This window comes from Micromys minutus (assembly GCF_963924665.1).
Source record: "Micromys minutus genome assembly, chromosome: 32".
Classification (NCBI taxonomy): Eukaryota; Metazoa; Chordata; class Mammalia; order Rodentia; family Muridae; genus Micromys; species Micromys minutus.
The window spans coordinates 21,664,755-21,687,829 of NC_137967.1; the positions used below are offsets into that span (position 1 = coordinate 21,664,755).

The 23,075-nt window shown below is 50.9% G+C and overlaps 1 protein-coding gene across 3 annotated transcripts; it reads right to left on the reverse strand.

Annotated features, from left to right (window-relative positions):
- Nucleotides 1-89: 89 nt before the first annotated feature.
- Nucleotides 90-22,565, reverse strand: SLC8A2 (solute carrier family 8 member A2; the record flags this gene model as incomplete). 3 transcript variants are annotated; one of them, XM_080908241.1, is made up of 9 exons in its annotated part: nucleotides 90-466; nucleotides 1,660-1,938; nucleotides 5,400-5,499; nucleotides 5,775-5,899; nucleotides 7,759-7,776; nucleotides 7,906-8,009; nucleotides 12,551-12,973; nucleotides 16,423-17,087; nucleotides 21,878-22,565. In XM_080908241.1, 9 exons carry the CDS (start codon nucleotides 22,550-22,552, stop codon nucleotides 90-92), a joined length of 2,766 nt encoding a protein of 921 aa, XP_080764367.1. The 3 variants fall into 3 exon arrangements, with proteins under 3 accessions (XP_080764367.1, XP_080764365.1, XP_080764366.1); XM_080908239.1 differs by having other exon boundaries at nucleotides 16,423-17,101; nucleotides 21,874-22,552; XM_080908240.1 differs by lacking the exon at nucleotides 7,759-7,776 and having other exon boundaries at nucleotides 21,878-22,552.
- Nucleotides 22,566-23,075: the final 510 nt, after the last annotated feature.

Consider the following 23,075-nt stretch of genomic DNA (forward strand, 5'->3'; position numbering starts at 1 on the left):
GGAGCCTAGAAAGTACCCAAGCCCAGTCTGGGTAAGGAGACAGGGGTGGGTCCAAGAGCAAATGCCACAAAGTCCCCACCCTCAGGGCCCTAGAAGCCCCGGATGTGACAGTAAGCCTCCAGGCTGGAGAAGAGAATGTAGAGGAACCAGAGGCCCAGGAAGAGAGCGGTGGTGGCCAGCTTGGGTCCCCGCGGGCCGCCCAGCTCGCCGCCGATGTGTGGCCGGCGCCGGTACAAGAGCACTGCGATGCCCACGAAGGCGAAGACGGTGAACAGTGTGACCGAGAAGGCCAGCGTGCCTGCACGCACCTCGAAGGGGCGACCCTGCACCGCCCAGTATACCGCGGCCACCGACCAGGCCACACCCAGGCCCAGGAACACGTTCACCGCGTTGGAGCCGGTCACGTTGCCGATGGACGCGTCGGCGCACTGGTCCTGCAGCGCGGCCACCTTGCTGGCGAACGTGTCTACAGGGACAAGACACGGGCGTGAGAGAGGCTGCAGGACGCCCTCAAGACGGTGGCCTACTTACTTTGGGGTCTGTCTGCATGCAGTAAGCTCCGCTGCCTGTGCAACACTTCCTTGGGACTTTTGTGCAAACCTCTACTGCCTACTCGACGGCGCAAGGCTTGCTTTTTGTGAAGCTGCCATTGTGGGCCACTTTTTAAGTTTGGAGGGGCTGCTGCTGCCCAGTACTCTTTCCCTCTGGAAACAGCTGTGTGTCCCCACAAGAGCTCTCCCTACTGATGAAGGAACGGAGTCTCCCCATTTTGTTCACAGTGTGCTATCTTCCCCACAAGGTTTGCTGGGGTTCAGACGATCATGGCCACAGCCTCCTTACAGGACACAAGACACTGCCCTGTTTCTGGGACATACTCACCCTTATTGATGGTTTCTACTCTCACCTGAGTTGATTTAGCCACGGTAGTAAGCATCCCTACACTCCTAGCACTTAGGAGGCTGAAGAAAGGATCACCACGAGTTTGGAGCCAGTCTAGTTTACACAGTCAAATTCCAGGGCAGCCAAGACTACAAATTGAGACCCTATCTCAAAAAAAAGGGGGGGGGTGGTACATGCCTATAATCTACTTGATCAGGAGTTCAAGGCCAGGCTCTTCTGCTTAGTGAGTTCTAGGCTAGCCTGGACTACCTGAGACCACTACAACAAAACAAAACAGCTGGCAAGATGGCTCCTTGGGTGTAAATCTAGCTGAAGGATCCGAGTTTGGATCCCCGTGCTCATGGAAAAGGCCGAGCCTTGAGAGGGCAAGATGGCTCAACAGGTCATCAGTATGACCTGAGTCTGATCCTAAAACCGACAGTGGAGTAAGAATGGCTGCAAGCTGCTCTCTGACCTATGTACATGCACCTCTGGGAGGGTTCCCACCATCTACCACGTGGGGCTGAGAAATCATCTGAGGAGGGCCTGTCTCTATGGAGCTCCCCCACAATGGGTTTTGTAAGGTTTTCCAGGACTGAGACCATCCCCAACCCCTGTGGGGGCCTCCCCTTCCCACAGAGTCTGGGGCTGCCTTTTACCATTTCCTGCCACGTGAGTCCCGTGACCCCTTCCCTGATCGCTCTAGGGTGGGGTCAGTCAGCACACTACCCACGGGGCCCCTGTCATATTTTTCTGCAGTGCTGCCTCACAGGGCGTTACCAGGGATGGAGGTGCCCAGGGCCACGAAGACCACGGCGTTGACTGAGTCCTTGAGGCCCACGGTGCACCCAAAGTGTGAGGCCAGGTCTCCGATGAGGGCAGTGAGCAGACCAATGACCAGGATGCTGACACCAAAGCAGGCCCAGCCATGGCAGTACTCCGTGGGTGGAACGCAGGCGAACAGTACTTTCCAGAACACCGTCAGGAAGTGCATCACGTAGTCAAAGCAGGATGGCAGCCGCTCCTCACGAGACCCATCCTCATCCTCCTCCTCGTCCCCTGTGGGCACATGACCCGGCTGGGGCACACACTGTGCCTCAGACTTCCTTGCTTACACAGCTTCATTGTGTTAGGCTTCCAGACAGTTCCACATGAACTGCATTCCCAGCATGCCTTGCAGCTAAGAGAATGTTGGTCTGAGATGAATATATGTATTTTCTCAGAATCTGTTGCAGCTAAGAGAGTATTGGGCCCAGGTAAATGCAATTTCCCAAAATTCCTACCAGCTACGAGTATTGGGCTGAGGGAAGCTTATTTGGCTTCTCAGATTTGCAGCTAAGAGAATAAATATTGAGCTTAAATAAATGTTGTTTCTCAGAATCCCTTGCAGCTAAGAGTTTTGGGCCAGGTAAATACACTTTCTAGAATCCCTTGCAGCTAAGAGTTTTGGGCCAGGTAAATGTACTTACTTCCCCAGCATCCCTTGCAGCCAAGAGTGTTTGGCATAAATAAATCTATTTATTTTTCCAGAACCCCTCAAAGCTACAGGAGGCTACAAATCCCTTTCTAATAGCACTCAATGGGCTGGAGAAATGGCTCAGCAGTTAAGAGCACTGACTGTTCTTCCAGAGGTCCTGACTTCAATTTCCAGCAACCACATGGTGGCTCACAGCCATCTGTAACAGGATCTGATATCTTCTCATGTGTCTGAAGAAAGTGACAGTGTACTCATATAAATAAATAAATAAATAAATCTTTAAAAAAAAGAAAGAAAGAAGTCTTAAAAAATACTCTATTAAAAAATAAAAGCACCCAAGTGTCTCACAAACCCTGGCTGCTAGAGATGACCATGTCTTGAGCTAAAAATAGTTATTTCCTCAAAAGTCTTCACAACCATGACAGCCATCTGTACAGCTAGAAATATTCGCTCTTGGGAGTCACTGCAGTGGCCTGGGGCTCTGGCTCAGAGGTAGACTGACTGCCTAGCATGTGAAAGGGTCTGGGTTCTATCCCCAGCATCACTGACCACATGCACACCAAGATTCCACAGTCCACTTCACACAACTGACTTTCCCAGAGTCTCCAGGAGCAAGGCAGAGACAAACACCCTGCTAAAATTAGCTAAGCTCCCAGAATCCCTTGAGGTTAGCAACAGCCATGTCCTCAGATAAAAATATGCATTCTCCCAGAATCCTCCTGCTTCTAGCAATGCTAAAATACATATTTTCCCATAATCCCTTGCAGTGGTGGGTCACTCCTCCGGCAATAAGACAAACGGAGGGGTTCTGCAATGCTCTAACTCCCTTGGTACAGGCACCCTGCACATGTTTATCTTCTGAGCTTTGTAAAGACTCCCGTCTTGTCCTTTACTGTGACCAGATTTAGCACTCAGACATTTGTGTGATTTGAAAGCCTAGAAATATCTGGAGCCCTTGCCCTGAGCTGATAAGCAAGCGGTAATGAAAGTGAGACAGAGCAGGCTCCCGGGTGCCAAATATTATAGCTGGAAGGGGACTGGTAAGAAAGATGGCTGGTGGCAGCAGGCAGGAAGGCAAGGTGAGGCCAAGCCAGCTGCTGAATCCTGAAGCTATTTGCCAGGATTTGTGATTACAAATCTCCAAGTTTTCCCTCTAAGAAACAGGAGAACCCTTGCAGTGGTGGAGAAAGAGCATGACCCTGCCCCCACCTAGGACTCCGGTCACAACACCCAGTTTGCTCTCTCTTTTCTAACTTACTTAACCACTGGCTTGCCAAAGAAATACAACCTTGACTCCAGATATTGATCCAGGTGGGTTTGGTGGTTTCTTAGTTCTGCAAGACCAAACTTTTAGCTTCACCCACAAGTAAAATAAAAAATGGAAAACTCAGCAGACGCACTCCACCCTTTCTGGCTCCCCTGATTTCTATTTTGTTCCTGCTAGGACTGTGGACACTTGGAGGCGCAGGGGCAAACGCTAAGAATTAGAAGGCAAAGGAGGATCCAGATGTTTAGTCTCAGCACTTGGGAGGCAAAGGCAGGGGGATATCTATGAGTTTGAGGCCATCCTGGTCTACATGGAGAGTTCCAAGCTAATCAGAACTCCATTATGAGACCTTGTCTCCATAGGTAGATAGATAGATATATAGATAGATAGATATATAGATAGGTAGGTAGGTAGATAGATAGATAGGTGACAGACAGGCAGGCAGACAGACAGACTCATCACACCTGAGCTGTACTGAGACTGCGGAAGCCAATGCAGACAGGCTCAGACCGTCTCACTTAGGCTTTTCCTTGCTCTGCTCCAGATTCCACTATGGCTCACGACTCCTCTCTGCCTCATGACCAACGCCTTCTCGTACCACAAGTTAATCATCTCCAGACATCAGACTTCCTCCAAACACCCAGATGTCTGTCCTTGGTGCTCCCTTTACCCAGGACAGCCATGCTTGTCCCCTCCTTGTTGCATACGAGTGTCCCCAGTCTAGGCCTGGGCATGGCGTTCCTTTCCTAGAAGCCTTCCCTTACTTCCTGGATGGGTCAGAAGCTTCATGTGGTCTCTTGGGGTCTCTCCTCCTATGTCTGTTGTCCCCGTTTTGTGACATGTCTGTCTTTCTCACTGTGCTGTGAACTCTACAGAGCCAGTGCTGTCCCAGTCCTTTCTCCATCTTGTCTCCCTCAGACACAGTAAAAATTGTGGCTTTGGAGGGCTGACCAACCACATGGGCATCCTGAGGCTGACCTCATATCTGCACAGCCCTAACTCTGAACTGCACTCGATAGTTTCTTTTTAGTTTGTACATTTATCCGTTTAGTGTGTGTGTGTGTGTGTTTGTGTGTGTGTGTGTGTAAGGAAAGCAGTCGCCTTTACCTGCTGAGCCATCTCTGCCCAACATTTGCTTTAATCCTAACCCTTGCATATTACTATCTCCAGTCGAGGCCTCCCAGAAGGAAACTTGATACTGTATATGGGAGGAAGTCCTGAATTGCATTTGCAGAGCTCGTTATAAACTGTTTGAGAGATTTTTGGGAAGCTCTTTCCTCTATTCAAGCCTCAGTTTACCCATCTGTGTCACAAAGGACCTCATGTAAATTTCCAAGACAGTCTGTGGATTCAGCTGCCATTGTGCATCTGGCCACATGAGGGCACCGTAGATCCACGGGAGAACTAAGAAGGGTGAGGACCACAGCAGGTTGGAAAGAGTCAGGGTGCCCTGGTGATTGTGTCCATGGCAACCGAGGAGCCCAAGGCTGTCTGGGGACAAGTAGGGAGTGGGGGGTAGACCTGCTGACATTTCACCTATGTATCCTCTAACTTCTTGGTGCTACTAGGGTAAAGTCCGGGCTGGTCCCACCTACCTTGGGTAGAAGGTGAAGCTTCCTTTCCATTTCCATCTGCCTCTCCCTTTCTGGTCTCTGCACGCCACCCGCTCCCCATCTGTCTTCTTCACCAACCCCACTCCCTGTACCTCTGTGTACACCTTTGCATTTCTGTCTCTCCATCACCTCCCTTCGCTCTCACCCTGTCCCCTTAACTTACCTGCGCTCACCGTAACTGCCTCTAAAAACTGCTCTCTCCATGAATGAGTCCCGATCACCAAGGCCAGGTTCGTTTTCTTTATGAGTTTATCTACTGTGTTCTGGGAAAGAGAGGGTGAAGGGACAAATTACTTCCCACAAGCATCTCAGGGTACTGTGATGGGGACTTTGGGGCTGGAAATCAGACCCACATTCAAGGAGTCTCAACATGCCCTGTCCATTCCACAGTAATGATGCTGGCCCTGGAGACTCCCCAGGGACCTCTTTGTGGTCCCCAACTTTGAGGTTTGCATTGCTTTCCTGAGCCTCATCCCCTCCCCCACTTACCCACCCAGCAGAGCTCAGGACAGGCTTCAGGAAACGGAAGAAAAGTCACCTTAAAGTCATAAGATTCCTCAATGATGACCTCAAGGCGACAGTTCTCCCCAAGAACTGGCTTGCCCATTTCTGCTATCCTCTGGGCCTCCTCCTCCTCCGCAGTCAGCTTCCCGTCTCCATCCCCTGTAGTACGAGGGATGGAGGTTAGATGCCCATGAGGTATGCCTAACAGGGTCAATGATGCTATCTCTTGTCTGGGACATTGGTGAACTAGTCCAGCACCCTCTAACCACCTGCTCCCTCAGCCAGTGGAATTCTAGGAGCGCACTCTGGGTTCAAATGGTGGAGGTTGTGTGACCTTAGGCAGTGTATTTTAGCCTGTCTGCTCGTATTTTGTACCTCGATGGGTACAGTAATAGAACCGATCTCATATAGTCCCAAATGCCACTCTAATGTCATGCGCCTTGCCCTGACCCTAGGCCTCACGTCCAGGATATCACTAGCAACAAAACTTGACCATGTGGCAGAGACAGTTATCAGTTCACCCAAATCTGAGAGCAAATAGCCGGACTACATCTCCCAGCATCCCTTGCAGCTGGGTACTGTCATGTGACTGGATTAAAGCCAACAGAATGGGGGCAAAGTGATGGAGTGGTGATCCTGCAGGATCTCCCTTGTGGTTCTGGGAATTTTCTTGCCCAGTTGCCCACAGGCAGTGGAGACATCAAACAGCCCAATAGCAAGTGAAGGCACAGTAGAGAAAGGCCACACAGGAAAAGAAAACCACCTACAAAAAAGCAAGACTCACAAACTTTGACTAAGCAACAAATAAAGTACCCTAGCAATCGCTTGCTAGTTTTTGTAACCAACAGGCATTGTTAGAAGTTTTTATTACAGCAGCTTACAGGACTTCTCAATCCATCTTAGTCTCAGGCTAGTCCTGACTGCATGCTACAATGCAGATCTTGTTTCTAAACTGTCACTATATCCGAGCTACTGGCTCCTACTTCAAGTCCGACAGACAACTTGGCATCAATTCTCTCCCCACCCCCCATCTACCGCCCGCTCCCTCAGTGCAGTGGCTGTTCTGAGACAGGTCCCCTATATATCTCTGCCTGACCTCAAACTATTTAGACCAGGCTGGCTTCCAACTCACAGAGATCTAACTGCCTCTGCCTCCCTCCCAAGTTCTGGGATTAAAGACATGGGCTACCAAGTCTGTCTTTTTTTGTTTTTTTCTGATAGCCCAGGCTAGATTCAATATCTTTATGTAGCTGAGGATGACCTTGATCTTCTGATTCTATTGCTTTCATCTCCCAAGTGCAGGGCTTACAGGCCTGTATCACGACAGTGCTGGGTTGGGACCAAGAGCTTTCCACATACTGAGCAGGCAATCCACTGACTGAGAGGTCCCAGCCTACCGGACCCCATCTCTAACTCCAAATCTTCACATTCCAACTTCCATATAAAAATCTTGTGTGTGTGTGTGTGTGTGTGTGTGTGTGTGTGTGTGTGTGTGCATGCGCACGCATACAGGTGTCTGAGGAGGCCAGAAGGGTAGGTATGTTAGATACCCTAGAGCCAGAGTTACTTGTGGCTGTAAGCAACTCAGGGTGGGTGCTGGAAGTGAACTTGAGTCTTCTGGAAGAGCAGCCAGTGCTTTTAACAGGGGACCATCTGTTCCACCTCAGTCTTAGCATAAACAGTGATTCCAGTTCTAATTTAACCCCATCTTAATCCTGAACCGCAGCTTCTATTTCAGCTCTTGTCTTGACCCTGCGGGAAGCTTGACCTCATACCCCAAACCTACCCTATGCTAAACCTAATTCATACGTGCCACAAGCTCAGGTATGATTTCATGACTCAGTTTCCCCAATCTTTGACTACACTTGCCATCTTGAATGCCACAACCCCCATCCTACCTAGTTCTAGCAGGCTCCAGTCTTATTCCAAATCCACCTCTCACCTCCAACCTGCCCCAAACCCAGCCCTTGGGGCTCCAGTGGCCCCTCCCCTCCACACCCAGAGGTCCCCTCACTCACCTTGGTTGAGTAGCAGAGCTGGGGAGAGACAGAGACAGGGACACAATGAGAGAGTCGCTTCTCCTCAAAGCTCAGGCTCACGAGCCCCCCGGGGCCCCCAACCCTGGACCCCCGGTTTCTTCCCATAGCCACCTCTTCACCCCTCACCTGAGATGCCCCGCTTAAGCCACTGGGGCTGGCCCAGCTCGATGAAGAAGTTGTCCTTCTTCTCATACTCTTCATCATCCACTATCTTGACCTGAAGAGTCTTCCTGGGGTGAGGGAGGCACCAGTGGAGAGAAAGCTTAAGCCCCTTCAACACAGCACCTCAGGATGGTACTCCTGGCCCCAGCGGAATTTAGACAGCCATTCCTTTAGAGTCATGATTTTGCCCCCATTTGTTGGAAATAAGCCTAACCCCAAAGATTCAACATGTGTGAATGAAGCTGGGTCCTGGAAGGAGCTGGGATGATGGCTCAGTTAATAAAGAGCTTGCCATGGAAGCATAAGGACCCCAGTTCGATCCCCATCTCATCAGGTTGTCTTGTCTGTGGGATGGAGGCAGGCCAGCCAGCATAGTCTAATTGGTGAGGTCAAGACCAATGGGATCTGTTTCAGAAGAAGGGGACATGAGGATGACATCTGAGATTGTCCCCTGCCCTCCACACATATGAGCACACATACATGTGTATACACACACATGTACACATAAAAAAATCTCACTGGGTTTGAAATCCCAATTACTTGAGAGGCTGGGGCATAAGATCAAGTTCAGCCCGAGTTACAGAGAAAAAGGAAAAAAAAAAAAAAAAAAAAAAGGAAGGAGGGAAACAAACATCTAAGTCTATCCATACAAAAGACCAGCAGCTTCCCACCCTCCATCCTGACCACATTTGGAAGATCAGCCTAATGTGCCCAGTTTTTTTCCAGCATCTCTGTTCCCATGGTAACCAGGGTGAGGCAGGGAATAGTCCAATGTTACCTGTCCCCTTAAGGCACTGAACCCACACACCTCCTACCCCTCCTTGCAATCTCCAAACCCCACACCAAGGAATGTTCACAGATTGGGTGCCAGCAACTCTTGGCTAGAGGAACAGTGTATGTAGCCAGCCCCATAAGGCCTGGCCCTAGATCCCAGCCACACAAACACTCCACCCACGCAGTCACCAATAGAGGAAGCTCCACCAGTCACCCGCCCACATGCACAGCCATCCCCCTGCAGCGCATGATCTCAGGGAACAGATGCCTGTTCGGTTGAGAGACACCCCCAGCACAGCCAGAGACAGACACTGTCACCCTGTGAGACCCTTCTAATGTTCCTCTGCGGACCTTGCTCTTTTGTTATTTAATTACTTTTTGTTTCTATGAGACAGTGTGTCACTATTTAGCCCAGACTGGTCTGGAACTCAGTAGGTAGCCCTGAAATTCACTTTCCCCTGCCTCAGCTTCTAAAATCTGGGGATGTCAGGCGTGTGCTGTCACTCCAGGCTTAGATTCCTCCTTACACCAGTGAATGCTGTGTGCACTTTTCTACCACGCCTCTCTCTGTATGTTTCTCTGGCCACCATCATCTCCCTGCCTTTCTCTGTTTCTCCCAGCCTTTGTTTCTTCCTTCTCTCTGCCTTTCTTCATCAGTGTTCTTTCCTCTTTGTCTTTGCCTCTCAGGGGCTCCCAAATGAAATAACATTAACATGGTCAGGCAGAAGACTTCTAATCAGGCCCTAATTCAATCAACAGGTCTCAGCAGGTGAACTTACACAGCACACAGACACATGGTCAGATAAGGACAGACACCTACCTCCACACTTTGGGTTTAAAATTATTTACTTGAAACAGGGTCCCATGTAGTCCAGGTTGGCCTCAAACTCTACGTGAAGTCCTGGTAATACAGTTCAGCGAGTAAAGGCACTTGCCTGGAAAGCCTGTTGACCCAAATCTGATCCATAGAACCCAGGTAAAAGGTCGAAAGAGAAAAGAGGCTCCCCAAAGCTGTCCTCATTTACATGTGAGTTGTAGTCTACACGAAGCACACAAACACTGATAAATAAGTGACAACTCAAACTTGATGGATAGACAAGGATGAACTTGCACAGCAGACCCTCCAGTCTTCACCTCCCAAATGCTGGTACTGAAGATGTGGGCTACCATGACCCACTGATGTAATGGCACTGGAAACGGACCCCAGGGCATGCTAAAGACTCTACCACAAGGGCTACGCTCCCAGCTCTGTCTGTTAAGCAAGTTTTCACGCCGTAGCCCAGGATGGCCTTCAACTTATGGCAACCCTGCAGTGTCCAGTCTCATCTGCTGAAATTTAAGACCATGTCCAGTTGAATTTCAAAATACTGTGCGGACTGGCCTCTGGAGTGGGTTGGCGCTGTCCGCGGTGCTGAAGAACCGCATCTGGGACGAGGGGCTCCTCCTGATGAGGAGCGTCTCCCAAGACAACCAGGCTCCTCAAATTCACAGACACAGTGACACAGTGACATACACTTTGTCATGCACGCTCTTAGCTCACAAACCGCTAACACCGTAGCTAGTGCTTGGTGACGCGTATGCCAAACAGTGCTTTGACAGGCAGCCCAGGAGAACTGTGCTGACAGGACAGAGAGAGACAGGACACATGGAGAGGACTGACCTGAGATCTTGGGAAATAGTCTTCCTCCCAAGTTTCTGAAAATTCCATTCTACCCCTCACCCCTTAAGACTCCAGTGTCTCTACCTTCTTGTTTCCCCTTGTTTCTCCGTGACCCCAGTTCTCTGGGTCTGAATTTTTCCCTATTTTCTGTTCCCTTTCCTCTCCTTTGCTTCCTTCTCTTTGCGTCTCTCTGTTCTCTTTGGCTCTCTCCATTGAGTCTCTGATTCCTCCAGTCTCTGTGTTGATCCTGCCCAGGCCTCCACTCCAGCCTGGTTGCTTCAAAGCTCCTCTAATTAGCGCCTGCCCGTCAGAGGAAGGATGTGTTTCCCTAAACGCTAATTAGCCTCCTGTTCTCTTGTTTCCTGAAGCCACAGCTGGAAGCTTGGGTGGAGGCGGGAGGTGGGGGAGGACAGAGGGTGTCCCAGGCTGGGGAAGCCGCGTGGGGGAGGCGAGGCCCATGGGATTGCAGCAGCAAGAAGGAAGCCAGTTAGACGATCAGAAGGACAAGAATCATAAAGAGACAACACTGCCATACCCTCCACCTGCTCGCCCCAAAGAGAAATGTGGAGAGCGGCTCAGGGCTTCTGACTAAAGCATAACCCGAGGCAGAAAGAAAGACTGAGGACAGAGCCAAGATTCCTAAGAGGCATAGCCTGGGAGGTCAGAATTGCAGGGAAGGGAAGCCATACAGGGATGGAAAGCCATCACCAGACGGCTGGTGGCAAGGCAGAGGCCCCACGGCTGGAGGGGAGCGCGTGGGTGGCTAGAGGAGGAAGCAAGCCGCTGCGGGGGCGGCGGGAGCGGAGCGGTGCAGGTTGCGCCTGGCAGGCGCGGGGGAGGCCAGCGCGACTCTCCAGGGACTCCGAGCCCAGGGCTCAGGGTTTGCAGTGCCCTGTCCGTCTGTACATCTACAGGGCCTACGTGTGAGTCCAGGCACCACCTAGTCTTCAGAATCCATGCCCTATATCTCCAAAGTCCTGTTTTTGTTTTTTCATTCTCAGCTCCCTGGGCCTCCGACTGTTTCCCAGGTCCTCCGGTATCTCATAAGTCTCTCAGACTTCTCCAGACAGAAAGCCCCACCCACCACTCGACCACGACTTCTAGTCAGCCAAGCAACTTTTCTCCAGGTTGGGTCGGTAGGCCACGGCCTACAAAAGCCCCTTTCTAAAGCCCCTCTTCCACCCGAGACCTCTTTCTGGCTTCCACATCCCAACTGACTCTTCCGACCAAAATCCACCCAGGCCCCGCCCATTCTCAGACTCCTCCCCCTTCTTCCCAGTCAAATGCCATTTTCCAGTTTGGCCCCATTCAAGTCCTTCTTCCTAAAGCTCCTCCCAGTCTCCTCAACCCTGTCTCCTCCCATCCATAGATTGGCCATGCTGGTCCTTTGGCCCCGCCAAACTTGTCTCTGCCCCTCTGTCACTCCCACTGTCAAGAGCCTATTCTGTGTCTTCAGACACGACCTAGGCTCTCTTCAGACCCGAGCTTGGACTCCATCCCTTGCTTGGCCCAGTCATGTTCTCTTTCTCTGAATGCTTCTCCCTCCCTCTTCGCCCCTAGCCACCCTGCCCGAGAATTCCCAAGGCCCCACCCCGTCTCTACAGCCCCTCACAACCTCCTAGTTAAGCCCATTTCACAGGACCAGCCTACTCTGGTGACACACCCAGCCACATCCCCAACTTTTCATTCAACCAGAGCCATTTTTTAGATCCAGCCCACCTTAGCTCTGTCCCCTCTTTCAGCCAAGGTCACTTCTCAGACCCCACTCATCTTGGCCTTGCCCATCTCCAGCAAAGACGATTTCCCACACTCTGCCCTGCCCCGTCCCCAGACAAATTTCAGGCTCCGCCCACTCCCAACTAAGGCCGTTCCTTAGCAGACCCTCTCACCCTGGCCCCACCCCATCGCCTTCTAGGGTTATTCTTTTTTGTCTGGTTGTTTTTTGAGGGGAGGGGCAGGGTTCCTCTTTGTAGCCCGGGCTGTCCTGGAACTCGTTTTGTAGACCAGGCTCTTAGAGATAGATCTTCCTGCTTCTGCCTCCTGAGTGCTGGGATTAATGGTGTACGCCGCCGCCACCACCACCAGGTTTAGGGCTGTTCTTCAGGGCAGCTTTATCCTGACCTCATCCCATCTCACTCTCAACTAGGGCTGTTCCTGTCTCCCGCCCGTGCTTACATGGTCTCGTCATCGCCGAACTCCAACTCTCCACACGCATCCTCGTAGTGCACGCCACCGCCACGGGCCGTGCCGTCCACTGTGCGGTAGGGGAGCCGTACGGTGCCACGCGCGCCCGAGCTGCGCACCACGCGCACGTCCACGGTGCCCATGCACTCGCTCACATGCAGCAGGCGGTCCTGGAAGGAGAAGATGCCCGCGTGGTCGTCGTCCAGGATGGTGACGGTGGCCAACAGTGGCGCCACCAGCCTCCCCTTGGGCCGCCCACCGCCGTCGGGCTCGAACATGCCCTGAGCATCGCCCACACGCAGGTTCAGCAGCCTCACGAAGAAGTGCTCGTCCTCCTCGAAGATGTCGTCGTCGATGATGCCGATGCGCAGCTCCTTCTGCGTCTCCCCAGGTTTGAACACCAGCGTGCCCTCGCTGCAGACGAGAACCAGAGGGGGCCATCCCTATTATGTGCCTGTGTGCACAGTGCCTGCCAAGATCAGAAGATGCACCCAAAGCTGGAGAGTTATGTGCCTCCCTGCCTGGGTCTCGGGACTCCAATCCGGGTCGTTTGGGAGAGCAATTAGTGTTCTTAACCTTTGAGCCATCTTTCCAGTCCTGAGGATAAGCCTTATTGTCCTCAGTCCTCAGGTTTCCTTGGTATCTACTGAAGTGGGAGTTTGGTGCAAAGCCCCTTGGCTTCTAGATTCTCTATTTATTATCTGTAGGGGCTGTGGGTGGTGCTGGGTTGAGTAGCAGGAATTTAGGGACTTTGGAATAGACCTTGTTATTCTTCTGATTTAATATAGATAGATAGATAGATAGATAGACAGACAGATAGATAGATAGACAGATAGATAGATAGATAGATCGGGGATGGGTAAGACGGTCCAATGGGTAAACATGATTGCCACCAATCTTGACCTGAGCTTGATTCCTAAGATTCTCAAGGTGGAAGGAAAGTATTGGCTCCACCCAGAAGTTGTCCCCTGACCTTCATGCATATATACAATTACAATAAATGTAACCTAGGGACTGGGTCAGTGGCTAAGAGCACTGGCTGCTCTTTCAATGGAACACAAGTGTGCGCGTACACACACACACACACACACACAGATGAATGCTGAAAGCATCTTAGGGAGCTTGGTGCCCTCCTCTGGCTTCTGTAGGTGCCAAGCATACACTGGTGTGCAGACATACGTGTAGAGAAAGCACTCATACACATAAAATAAAACAACAACAGAAACCTTTAAAAACAAAACCTAAAAATTAAAGAAAAAATAAAACAAAAACCCCAAGCGCTGGGCATAGTGGTGCAGCCGGAGCCCAGTCCCTCACTGGGGGGATAAGATATACCCCATGCTGACTCAGATGTTAGTGAATCCTGAACCCTGCAGAGGAGGGGCCCCTTGGATTGGGGCTCTGGGACTGAAAAGTAGAAGCCACCACCTCTCTGCTCAGTTTTATAGAAAAGGCTCTTCAAGAAAATCCCAGCTCAGTGGGAGGGACAGAGGGAACCCAGGGTCCTGTAACTAGGAATAGAGGCTAGAGGCTCCTTGGTACTGCAACCCTTGCCTTGACAGACACTGTCCTTGGCGGCTACTAGCCTAGCTCAACCACAAAGCAAGCCAGCTGAATGCCCTCCAGCCTCGGAATCTCAGATGTACGAGGGCGCTAACAGCAGATACCCATTCGCTTGAGGAAGGGACTGAATTCATACCGAAACACTCAATGAAATTTAGCTGGATGTGGTGGCTCATCTTAGCACTTGGGAGGCAGAGGCAGGAGGATTATTAGTCTGAGGCTTGCCTGGGATATACAGATAGAACAGTCTCATGTAAATTAAAACAAATTATCTAGTGATATTCGTATATGAGTGTTAGAAGTCTACAAGCTGGGGTTGCGACTGAGTTGGTAGAAGGCTTGCCTTGCAGCCACAGTGGCCTGGGTTTCATCCCCAACACTGAATAAACCAGGTTTCGTGGTGCACACCTGCTATCCTAACACTGAAGAGAGGCAGGAGGCTGAGGAGTTCAAGAGCAACCTGTGCCTTATAGAAAGTTCCAGAGCAGTCTGGGTGACCAAAGATTTTATTATAAAACAAACCTCTCAGAATTCTGAAATAAGTATTTGAAATTCTATCTTAAGGGATAGCAGAACAGGCGGGTGGCTGCATCTTTATGGAAAAACCACACTGGACACGACCAGCAACGGAGGAGCAGGCACCTTGCACCTCCTGAAGGGCAGGAAGGATACAGTTTCCCCTCCTTGGCCTCCTGCAGAAAGTACACACAACTTGGTCTCTGGAAATATGAGGCCATTTCTAATTGCAGATAGTTCTAGGACCCCAGCTTCCAATGCACTGGGGATGGGGAGGGAGCTAAGGAGATGGCTCAGTGGCAAACATGTACCTGCACAAGCGTGAGGACCTGAGTTTAGCTCCCACACAAATGCCAAGTGGGCAGGGCATGGTGGCCCAGGTTTAACTCCAGCCTCAGAGGGTTGAGACCGGGTCGTTGGAACAAGCTGGCTAGGAAGACTCAATATCTGCAAACTCTGAGAGAGGGGAGAGCCTGCCTCATGAATGAGGTGGAAGAGAGATTAAGGATGATTCCCATCACCACATGCACCGTCACACATGTGTAGGGACACACACATTCCAACATTCCTATACACACACGGACAGGCCACTCACCCACACACATGAAGATGGGAGAGGAGAGAAACATGAACACAAAACTCTCGGGAGGTCTAAGAAACATCCAGAATGAAGGTCATTGAGATGTGGCAGTCAAGGGACACGTGTGCTTCTGGGATCAGTGGGAGGAGAGGGAGGACAACACGTCAGAGGATGCATGGGGACCCTCGAAGACGTAAGCAGGCCCTGGAGATTCACCAGGTTGACTCTACTAAATGTCATTAATTAAAATAAAACAGCATGCCAAGCAGCCGTAGCACGCCTTTAACCCCCAGCACCAGGGAGGCAGAGGCAGGCAGATCTGAATTTGAGGCCACCCTGGTCTACAGAGTAAGTTCCAGGACAGCCAGGACTACACAGAGAAACAAGCAAGCAAGTAGGCAAACAAAGCCAGCAGGATCCGGAAATAACTTGTGAATGTCGAGGGAAAAAATCTCAAACGCAACTCTGCCTTCCCTAGAATGGGGTCTAGGAGGCAGGAAAATTATTACACATAACCAGCGCTTCTTCCAGGTGGCCAAGAACTTGACAAAACTGTAGACATTACAAGGGCCTGTCTGCGCACCCAGAACTGCAGGTAACAGGCAAGGCGGAAAGCAGCGTGGTAAGGCAACATTACCGCAAGGCACTCTGTAGACGTATTTAAGCAGCAGGGATGCCATTTCCTCTGAATAACAAAATCGGCCATAGAGGAGTTGGGCGTGGCTCAGTGGTTACGCCCTGCCTGGAATCCTCCAGTAAGGTGCCTGGAGCATGGCTCGGGGAAGTGAAGGAATGATGACTGACTCATGAATGAATGAATGCGTCCATACACTGATGCTATAGATCTGCACCTATAAAAGGGAGACTCTAAAGGACATCCTGAGGCTCAGCCCAAGGGAGACATTATGCCTCCCTTTAGCTCAAGTGACCTGCCTACGACCCACTTGACTATGGTGACCCACGTGACCTGCCTAGACTCACCTGTGCTCAGGACCAATCTGGACAATGACCCACCTACCTATTCTGAGACTTACCTGGACCTAGGGCACACTTGTAGTTGGGACCTATGTGGGCCTGAGAGCCTCCTGAATCAGGACCCATCTGTGCTTGGGACACACTTGGGCCTAAGAGCCACCGAGATTGGGACCAACCTGGATCTCGGTCCTACTCCTAGTCGGGGCCCACGCGACCCTGAGAGACGCACCTGTACTCATAATCGGAGCCTGCCTTTGCAGAGCCATCCTCGGTGCGGTAGTCCACGTAGAAGGTGCTGTTGCCCTCGCCGCCCTGGCAAGTCACGGACAGCAGCACTGACCCGCAGTTCTCCAGGCAGTGGTAGAGGCTGGGCTCAAAGAAGATGCGACTGGCACCATCGTCCTCATCATCGGTGGCACCATCGTTGGCCCCTGGCCTGCGGGCAGCGTCCGCAGCGTGTCTGCGCAGCACGTTGCCCGCTCCCGTCATCAGCCGCGTGGCCTGGATGCGGTAGAAGGCACGGCTCTTCTGCTGGTGCAGCAGTGCGTAGTACTTGGCGACGCCCACCAGCTGCTCCAGGTCCTTGTCCGGGTGCTTCTGCTTCAAGTCCTTAAGAATCTGGATGACCTCGCGCCGGCTGGCGTCCAGCTCACGCGCCTCAGCAGGACCTGTGCCCAATGCGCCCAGTTCACCTGGAACCTCGGTGCCCATGAATGTGCCATCCAGCTCAATGCTCTTGGGAGGGTCTCCCTCTGCCCCGATGATGATTCCACTGCGAGGGTCGGTGCGGTAGCGCTTGTACACGTACTTGTAGAAGAGCAGCCGCTTGTCCGCCATCCAGGCGAACACCACACACACCGGGAAGAAGACCAGTGTGAGCAGTGCCTCCCACACCTGAGGACAGCAGACTGTGAGTGCTCTACACGCCCTTTATCCTGCTCATCTCTGTTCACATCTGCTTCTCTTATGCTCATGTTTCTCCACACAAAGACCCATCTATCCCATCCATAAATGTGTCTATCCACCTATCCACCAATTCATCCATTCATCTATTCACTCATCCATCCGTCCACCCACCCACCATCCATCTGTCCATAGGTCCATCCATCCATCCATCCATCCATCTATCCACCCACCCACCCACCCACCCATCCATCCATCCACCCATCTTTCATCTAGCCAGCCACCCACCCATCCTCCAACTCATCCATCCTCCTTCTACCCAAACATCCACCTATTCCTCCATCAACTCACACACCCATCTACCTATGTATCCTTCCTTCATCCACACATCCATTCGTCTACCAACGCAAGCACCCACCCACCACCCCTCCATTCTTCCATTTGCCCACGTAAGCATTCTTCTGCATCCCTATTATTTACCCCCCCCCAGCTCTTTCCTTTACCCGCTCCTTTACCCACCTCATGCCAGCTTTAATGGCTTAACTCTTCATCTCCGCCTCTCTGACTGACTCTTCTCTCTGCCTCCCTCCCCGAGCTGGTGTTTTTAATCTTCCCTCGCTTCTCCCATCCAATTGTTCCTGTTACCTAGGTTCCCTTGTCTCTGTGTCCTCTTTTTTTTTTTTTTTTTTTAATCTTTTTGTAGACACCCAGCACTCTCCCTTGAAGAGTCTTCAAAGTTTTTCTCCTCTGCCCTCAGTGAGTGTGCCTCTCCAGACGGCATGTGCTCTTCCCCCGCCTCGCTCCTGGTCTTATCCATCTACCTGCTGAGTGCTACACCTTGCTGCATATGTGTTATACACTGAGACATTCTTAGCCTCCACCAAGTGACAGATGTCCCCACTTGTGGCCTGGCTTGTCAGGGTCAGACCCTGCATCTCTTCCTGCGCCTCCCCCTCCATTTCTTTCCTCCTCTTCACCTTGAACACATGTTCTCTGACCACTACATCCCTCCATCTCCCGTACCACTGGTGACCACAGCTCTGCCTTTTCTTCCTCGGAATCTGAATGGCTCTCATGGGCAAGACTGACTCTGAAAGTTCATCTGCAGCAATCATTTCTCTCTCATTCCTTAGAAGCTGCAGCATGTCAGGTAGCTGAGGAAACCCAGTGACCTCGTGGTCAGTAAGTGAGGGTCACCTCTAAGCTGGAGCTGACACGCATGTCCCCAGCATGGAGCACTGCCAGCTCCTGGCACATGAGAAACACCCAAGAGGTGAAATGATTTGGCACAAACTGGTGATTGTAGTAACTTGGGAGGCTGAGGCAAGAGGATACCATGTTCCAAGACAGCCTAGAAAACTTGGTGAAATCTTTTCTCAAAAGTTGTGGCTGGAGAGATGGCTCGGTGGTTAAGAGCACTGACTGCTCTTCCAGAGGTCCTGAGTTCAATTCCCAGCAACCACATGGTGGCTCACAATCATCTGTAATGGGATCTGATGCCCTCTTCTGGTGTGTAGCTACAGTGTACTCATAGACATAAATACATAGCTACAGTGTACTCATATACATAAAATAAATAAATCTTAAAACAAAACAAAACAAAAAGCACCAGCTCAGTGGGTAAAGGCACATGCTGCCAAGACTGACCCACATAGTAGGAGAAAACTGATTCTTTCAAGTAATCCTCTGCCTTCTGCCTGGGTACCCATGTACCCCCAACACAAACACCAAACTTTAGAGGGGCTTAGTCGGGTATGGTGGTGATGCCTTCAGCTCTGGGGAGACAGGGGCAGGTTGATCTCTACACGTTCAAGACAGGCCAGGGCTATGTAGTAAGTAAGGCCTTGTCTCAAAAATGTTTTTCTTTTAAATTTTTATTTTTTAGGTTTTAAGGAATGGGTGAAGCTGGAATGGTAGTTCAGTGCCAGCAGCCACATGGAGTTCCAGGGATTCAGCATCCTCTTCTAGTCTCTGCAGGCAGTAGGCATACACAGTGTACAAACATGCAGTAAAACACTCATACATGCAAAATAAAAATAAGTAAATCTCCACAAAATAGGCTTCATGGTCGAGTGTTTGCCTAGAATCTACCATTGAAGGGTTGGGAACTTGGCCCCACACCACCTGCCTAACTTGTGAAGGTCCTAGCTTCAATCCCAATAGGAAAACCAAACCAAACCAAACCAAACCAAACCAAACCAAACCAAACAACAAAAACTGGTTGGGCAGTGGTGGCACATGTCTTCAATCCCAGCAGTTGGGAGGCAGAGGCAGGCGGTTCTCTGAGTTTGAGGCCAGCCTGGTCTACAGAGCAAGTTCCAAGAGAGCCAGGGCTGCACAGAAAACACCTGTCTTGAAAGAAATTATTTTATTAATTGGGGGGTGGGGGGGCCCACATGTGTGCAGTTGCCTAAGGAGGCCAGAAAAGGGCATCAAATCCCCTGAACTGAAATCTCAGGAAGTTGTGAGCCACAGATTTGGGTGCTGTGAACCCACCTTGTTTCCTCTGCAAGAGCAGCAGGCACTCCTCACTGCTAAGCCATCTCTCCAACTCAGAAGGCTTCCACATAAATACCCGTAATGCCATCCTTCTCATTAAAGGAAACGAGGGAAGGATGGAAGAGGACTTCAGATGACATGGTCTCCCAAGTGCCTTACAAATATGTCTGAGAGAGCAAGACTTTTCATTTTTTTTATAACATTTATTTACTGTTGTTAAGTGGGAGGGGCGTGGCAGTCAGAGATAAACTTTCACAAGTTGCTCAGGCTTGGCTACAAAGCACCTCTACCCACTGAGCAAACTTGCCAGTCTAAAAAAAGGATCTCTTAAGATCTGGCCTCTATCCCTTAGTCCCCAACCTTTAGTGTGTCCTGAAGGCTCTGAGACCTCATAGCTCTGAGGGGGAAAAATCAGGGGAGAAAGCTCATGGAGGTCCCTGCCCCCCTTCTCTGTTCATTCATTAATGGAGTTTCTCCATTAACTGGCAAAAGCCCCCAGCCCCTCCTACTTCATCTCCTTCCCTGAGTATAAATACGATGTCCATCTGGACCTTTTCTCCATCTTCCTTCTACCTCACATCACAGCCAGCTCTTATGTCTCCTCCACTCTTCTCCTCCCTACGATTCACCCACAGTGTCTAAAATTCCCTCTTCACAGTGCCTCCCTTATATATATATATATATATGTATATGTATATGTATGTATATGTACGCATGTATGTACGCATGTATGTATGTTTGTATAGACTGGGTGAGGTCGTGACCCCTGTGCTGGGGAGGTGGAGGCAGGAGGACCCCCGAGCTCAGGGACTACCCAGTCTAGCCAATTGGTGATCTGTACATTCAGAGAGGGACCCTGACTCAAAAAATTAGGTAGAGAGCAACTGAGGAAGCCCCCTGACATTGACCTCTGTGCCTACACACATGTGCACACGCACATGCAAGCCTTCACCTCACACCCTCACACAAAGGCTATTTGGACCCTAAGCCAGGACGCTGTCCTTTTTTAAGAGAACCTGAAAACTGTCCAATGTCCCAGCCTGTACTTTTCACTCGGGCTGCTAGGAAGCTCAATGTTCTAGTCATGGTTTAGGTGCAAAGTCTCTCTCACGCTCTGATCCGGTAGTGTCTCTTTCTCCCTCCTTTCCTCTCCCCCCACCCCCGCCCGTCACCTTTCCTCCCTTGTTCCTTCCCCAAGACTTCATGAACGCTAGGGGAGTACTTCACCCTTTAGGCACATCTCTACCTCCACATTCTCACTGTGCTACCCAGGCTGAACTTGAACTTACAACTATCCTCCTGCCTCAGCTTTCCTAGTGTTGGGATTACAGGCATAAACCCCATGCCGAGATAAACCCTGCCGTCTCCACTTTGATGGCAACTCTAGAGCACTTTTATATCTGGGTACTGCTATAGTAGAACCTATTAAGTGACAGCAGTTAACAGATCATGCACAGCATGAATGAGTGAGTCTTGGACACCACAAATAAATTATGCATGTGGGTGTACAAATTAGGCCAGACCCATGAATAAATTATTCAAATAGAGGCAGCAGTCTTAGACTTGTGGGAAATAAATTAACCAAATGTTGTAAAGGAAGAAGAGGACAGGCAGGGGCGCTGGTGAAGACACTGGCCGAGGGAGAGACCGAGCATTGTGGGAATCGGGGTGTGAGCCAGGCAGCTGTGAGTTTCAAATTTGTCTCAGTGTAGAAATAAATTATGCAAAGGGGACACCGGCTTCTGCTGGTGTCCCTGCCAATTGGATGGGAGTATAAAGTACACTGAACTGCAGCTGAATAATGAATGAGCCATGCAAACTGCCCATCTCTCTGGCCTACAGAGTAAATTATGCAGATGTGGGTACCACAGATGCCAGCCTGTGGATATATTATGTAAATGCGCCAAGTTACTCAAATTGATTTGCGCTGTCAGAACACAGGAGGCTGGCCTATGCAAATGAAGTGTGAATTATGCAAATAGAGATGTGTACAGTAAAGTCGGGAATAAATTATGCAGAAGGAGTGCTCTCAGGTAACTATGAGGCTAGCGGAGGCATGTCTTACATGGACCTTGGGCTCTGTCAGCCCGTGCACAGCCTTGGGAATTACCTTCTGGGTGGGCACAGAACTCTACTTGTACCCGCATTCTTGACTTGCGTCTTTGGCTCAGCCCTCTGATGCAGAGTGTGACTGGTACACACACACACACACACACACACACACACACACACACACACGTTCCAAGCCACCAGGTTCCCCTGGGATGTTGGCCTTTACTCACCTGGACCACGCCTGGAGAGAAAACAGCTAGAATGAGATAAAGCCAGACATAGGCAAAGATGCTCCAGGAGGCTGTGACAAAGAAGACCCTCAGGTGCTTGATCTTACGGCTCTCGCCAGCAGGGATGACGTACACACACACAGCAATGACCACAAACATGTTGAAGGCGGCACTGCCCACGATGGTGCCTGGGCCCAGCTCACCCGCCTGGAAGTTGTGGCCACAGACTTCGATGACAGTCAGCAGAATCTCAGGTGCCGAGGAGCCCAGGGCCATGAGTGTAAGGTTGGACACCGTCTCATTCCAGATGCGCACGGTGCCCACGCTGGTCTCCCCGTTTGCCTTAGTGATGGTGATCTCTTTCTCCTTGGATGTGATGACCTCAATGGATGCCATAAAGCGATCAGCAATGATAGACACGCCCAGGAACATGTAGACCATGGCCACAAAGTACACCACGGCCCGTGCAGCTTTGTCCCCCAGCGATGGGTCGTCGGGTTCCCACACAGGCAGCAGCACCCCTGGTTGACATCGGTAAGAACCTTGGCAGCTGCTTGGGCTGGCATTGCTGTCATTAGCTGGGGGAGGCGGCAGGGAAGGGGTCGGAGTGGCTTCCCCCAAGCAGTGGGATACCCCCAGAAGGAGGGCAACCCCCACCAAAGCCAAGGGAGCCATGGGGGGTGGTGAGGTCCTGGGGAGAGGAGCAGGAGATCAAAGTGAGTGGATCACATGACTCCCTGTCACTCAAAAGGCACACTGTGGTCTGGGAATGTGGCTCAGTGGTAGAGCCCCTGCCTAGAATCCCCCAGTGAGGGGCTGTGGGCGTGGCTCAGTGGTAGAGCCCCTGCCTACTATACTCCAGTGAGGGGCTATTGCTCAAAGGCACAGTACTTTCCTACTATGCAGTGGCGGTTTGAAGGTGGTGCTCTATGATAGATCCCAGAAAGCCCTGGGTTTCATTTCCAGCACTGTCAAACAACAGTATTCAAGTTTGTTAGGTTACAAGACACAGGTGAGCCTGAGGAACCAGCACAGGAGACAAAGAGACACAGAGATTGCCACACGGACACCCAGATGAAAAGATACAGAAATGGCCAGGACAGAGAGGATTTGCGAACGGCTGGAAACATCAGTGGGTGAAAATACCTTGCAAGCCCCAGCCAATCATCACACCCTGTGATTCTGCAGCCTTGTTCCT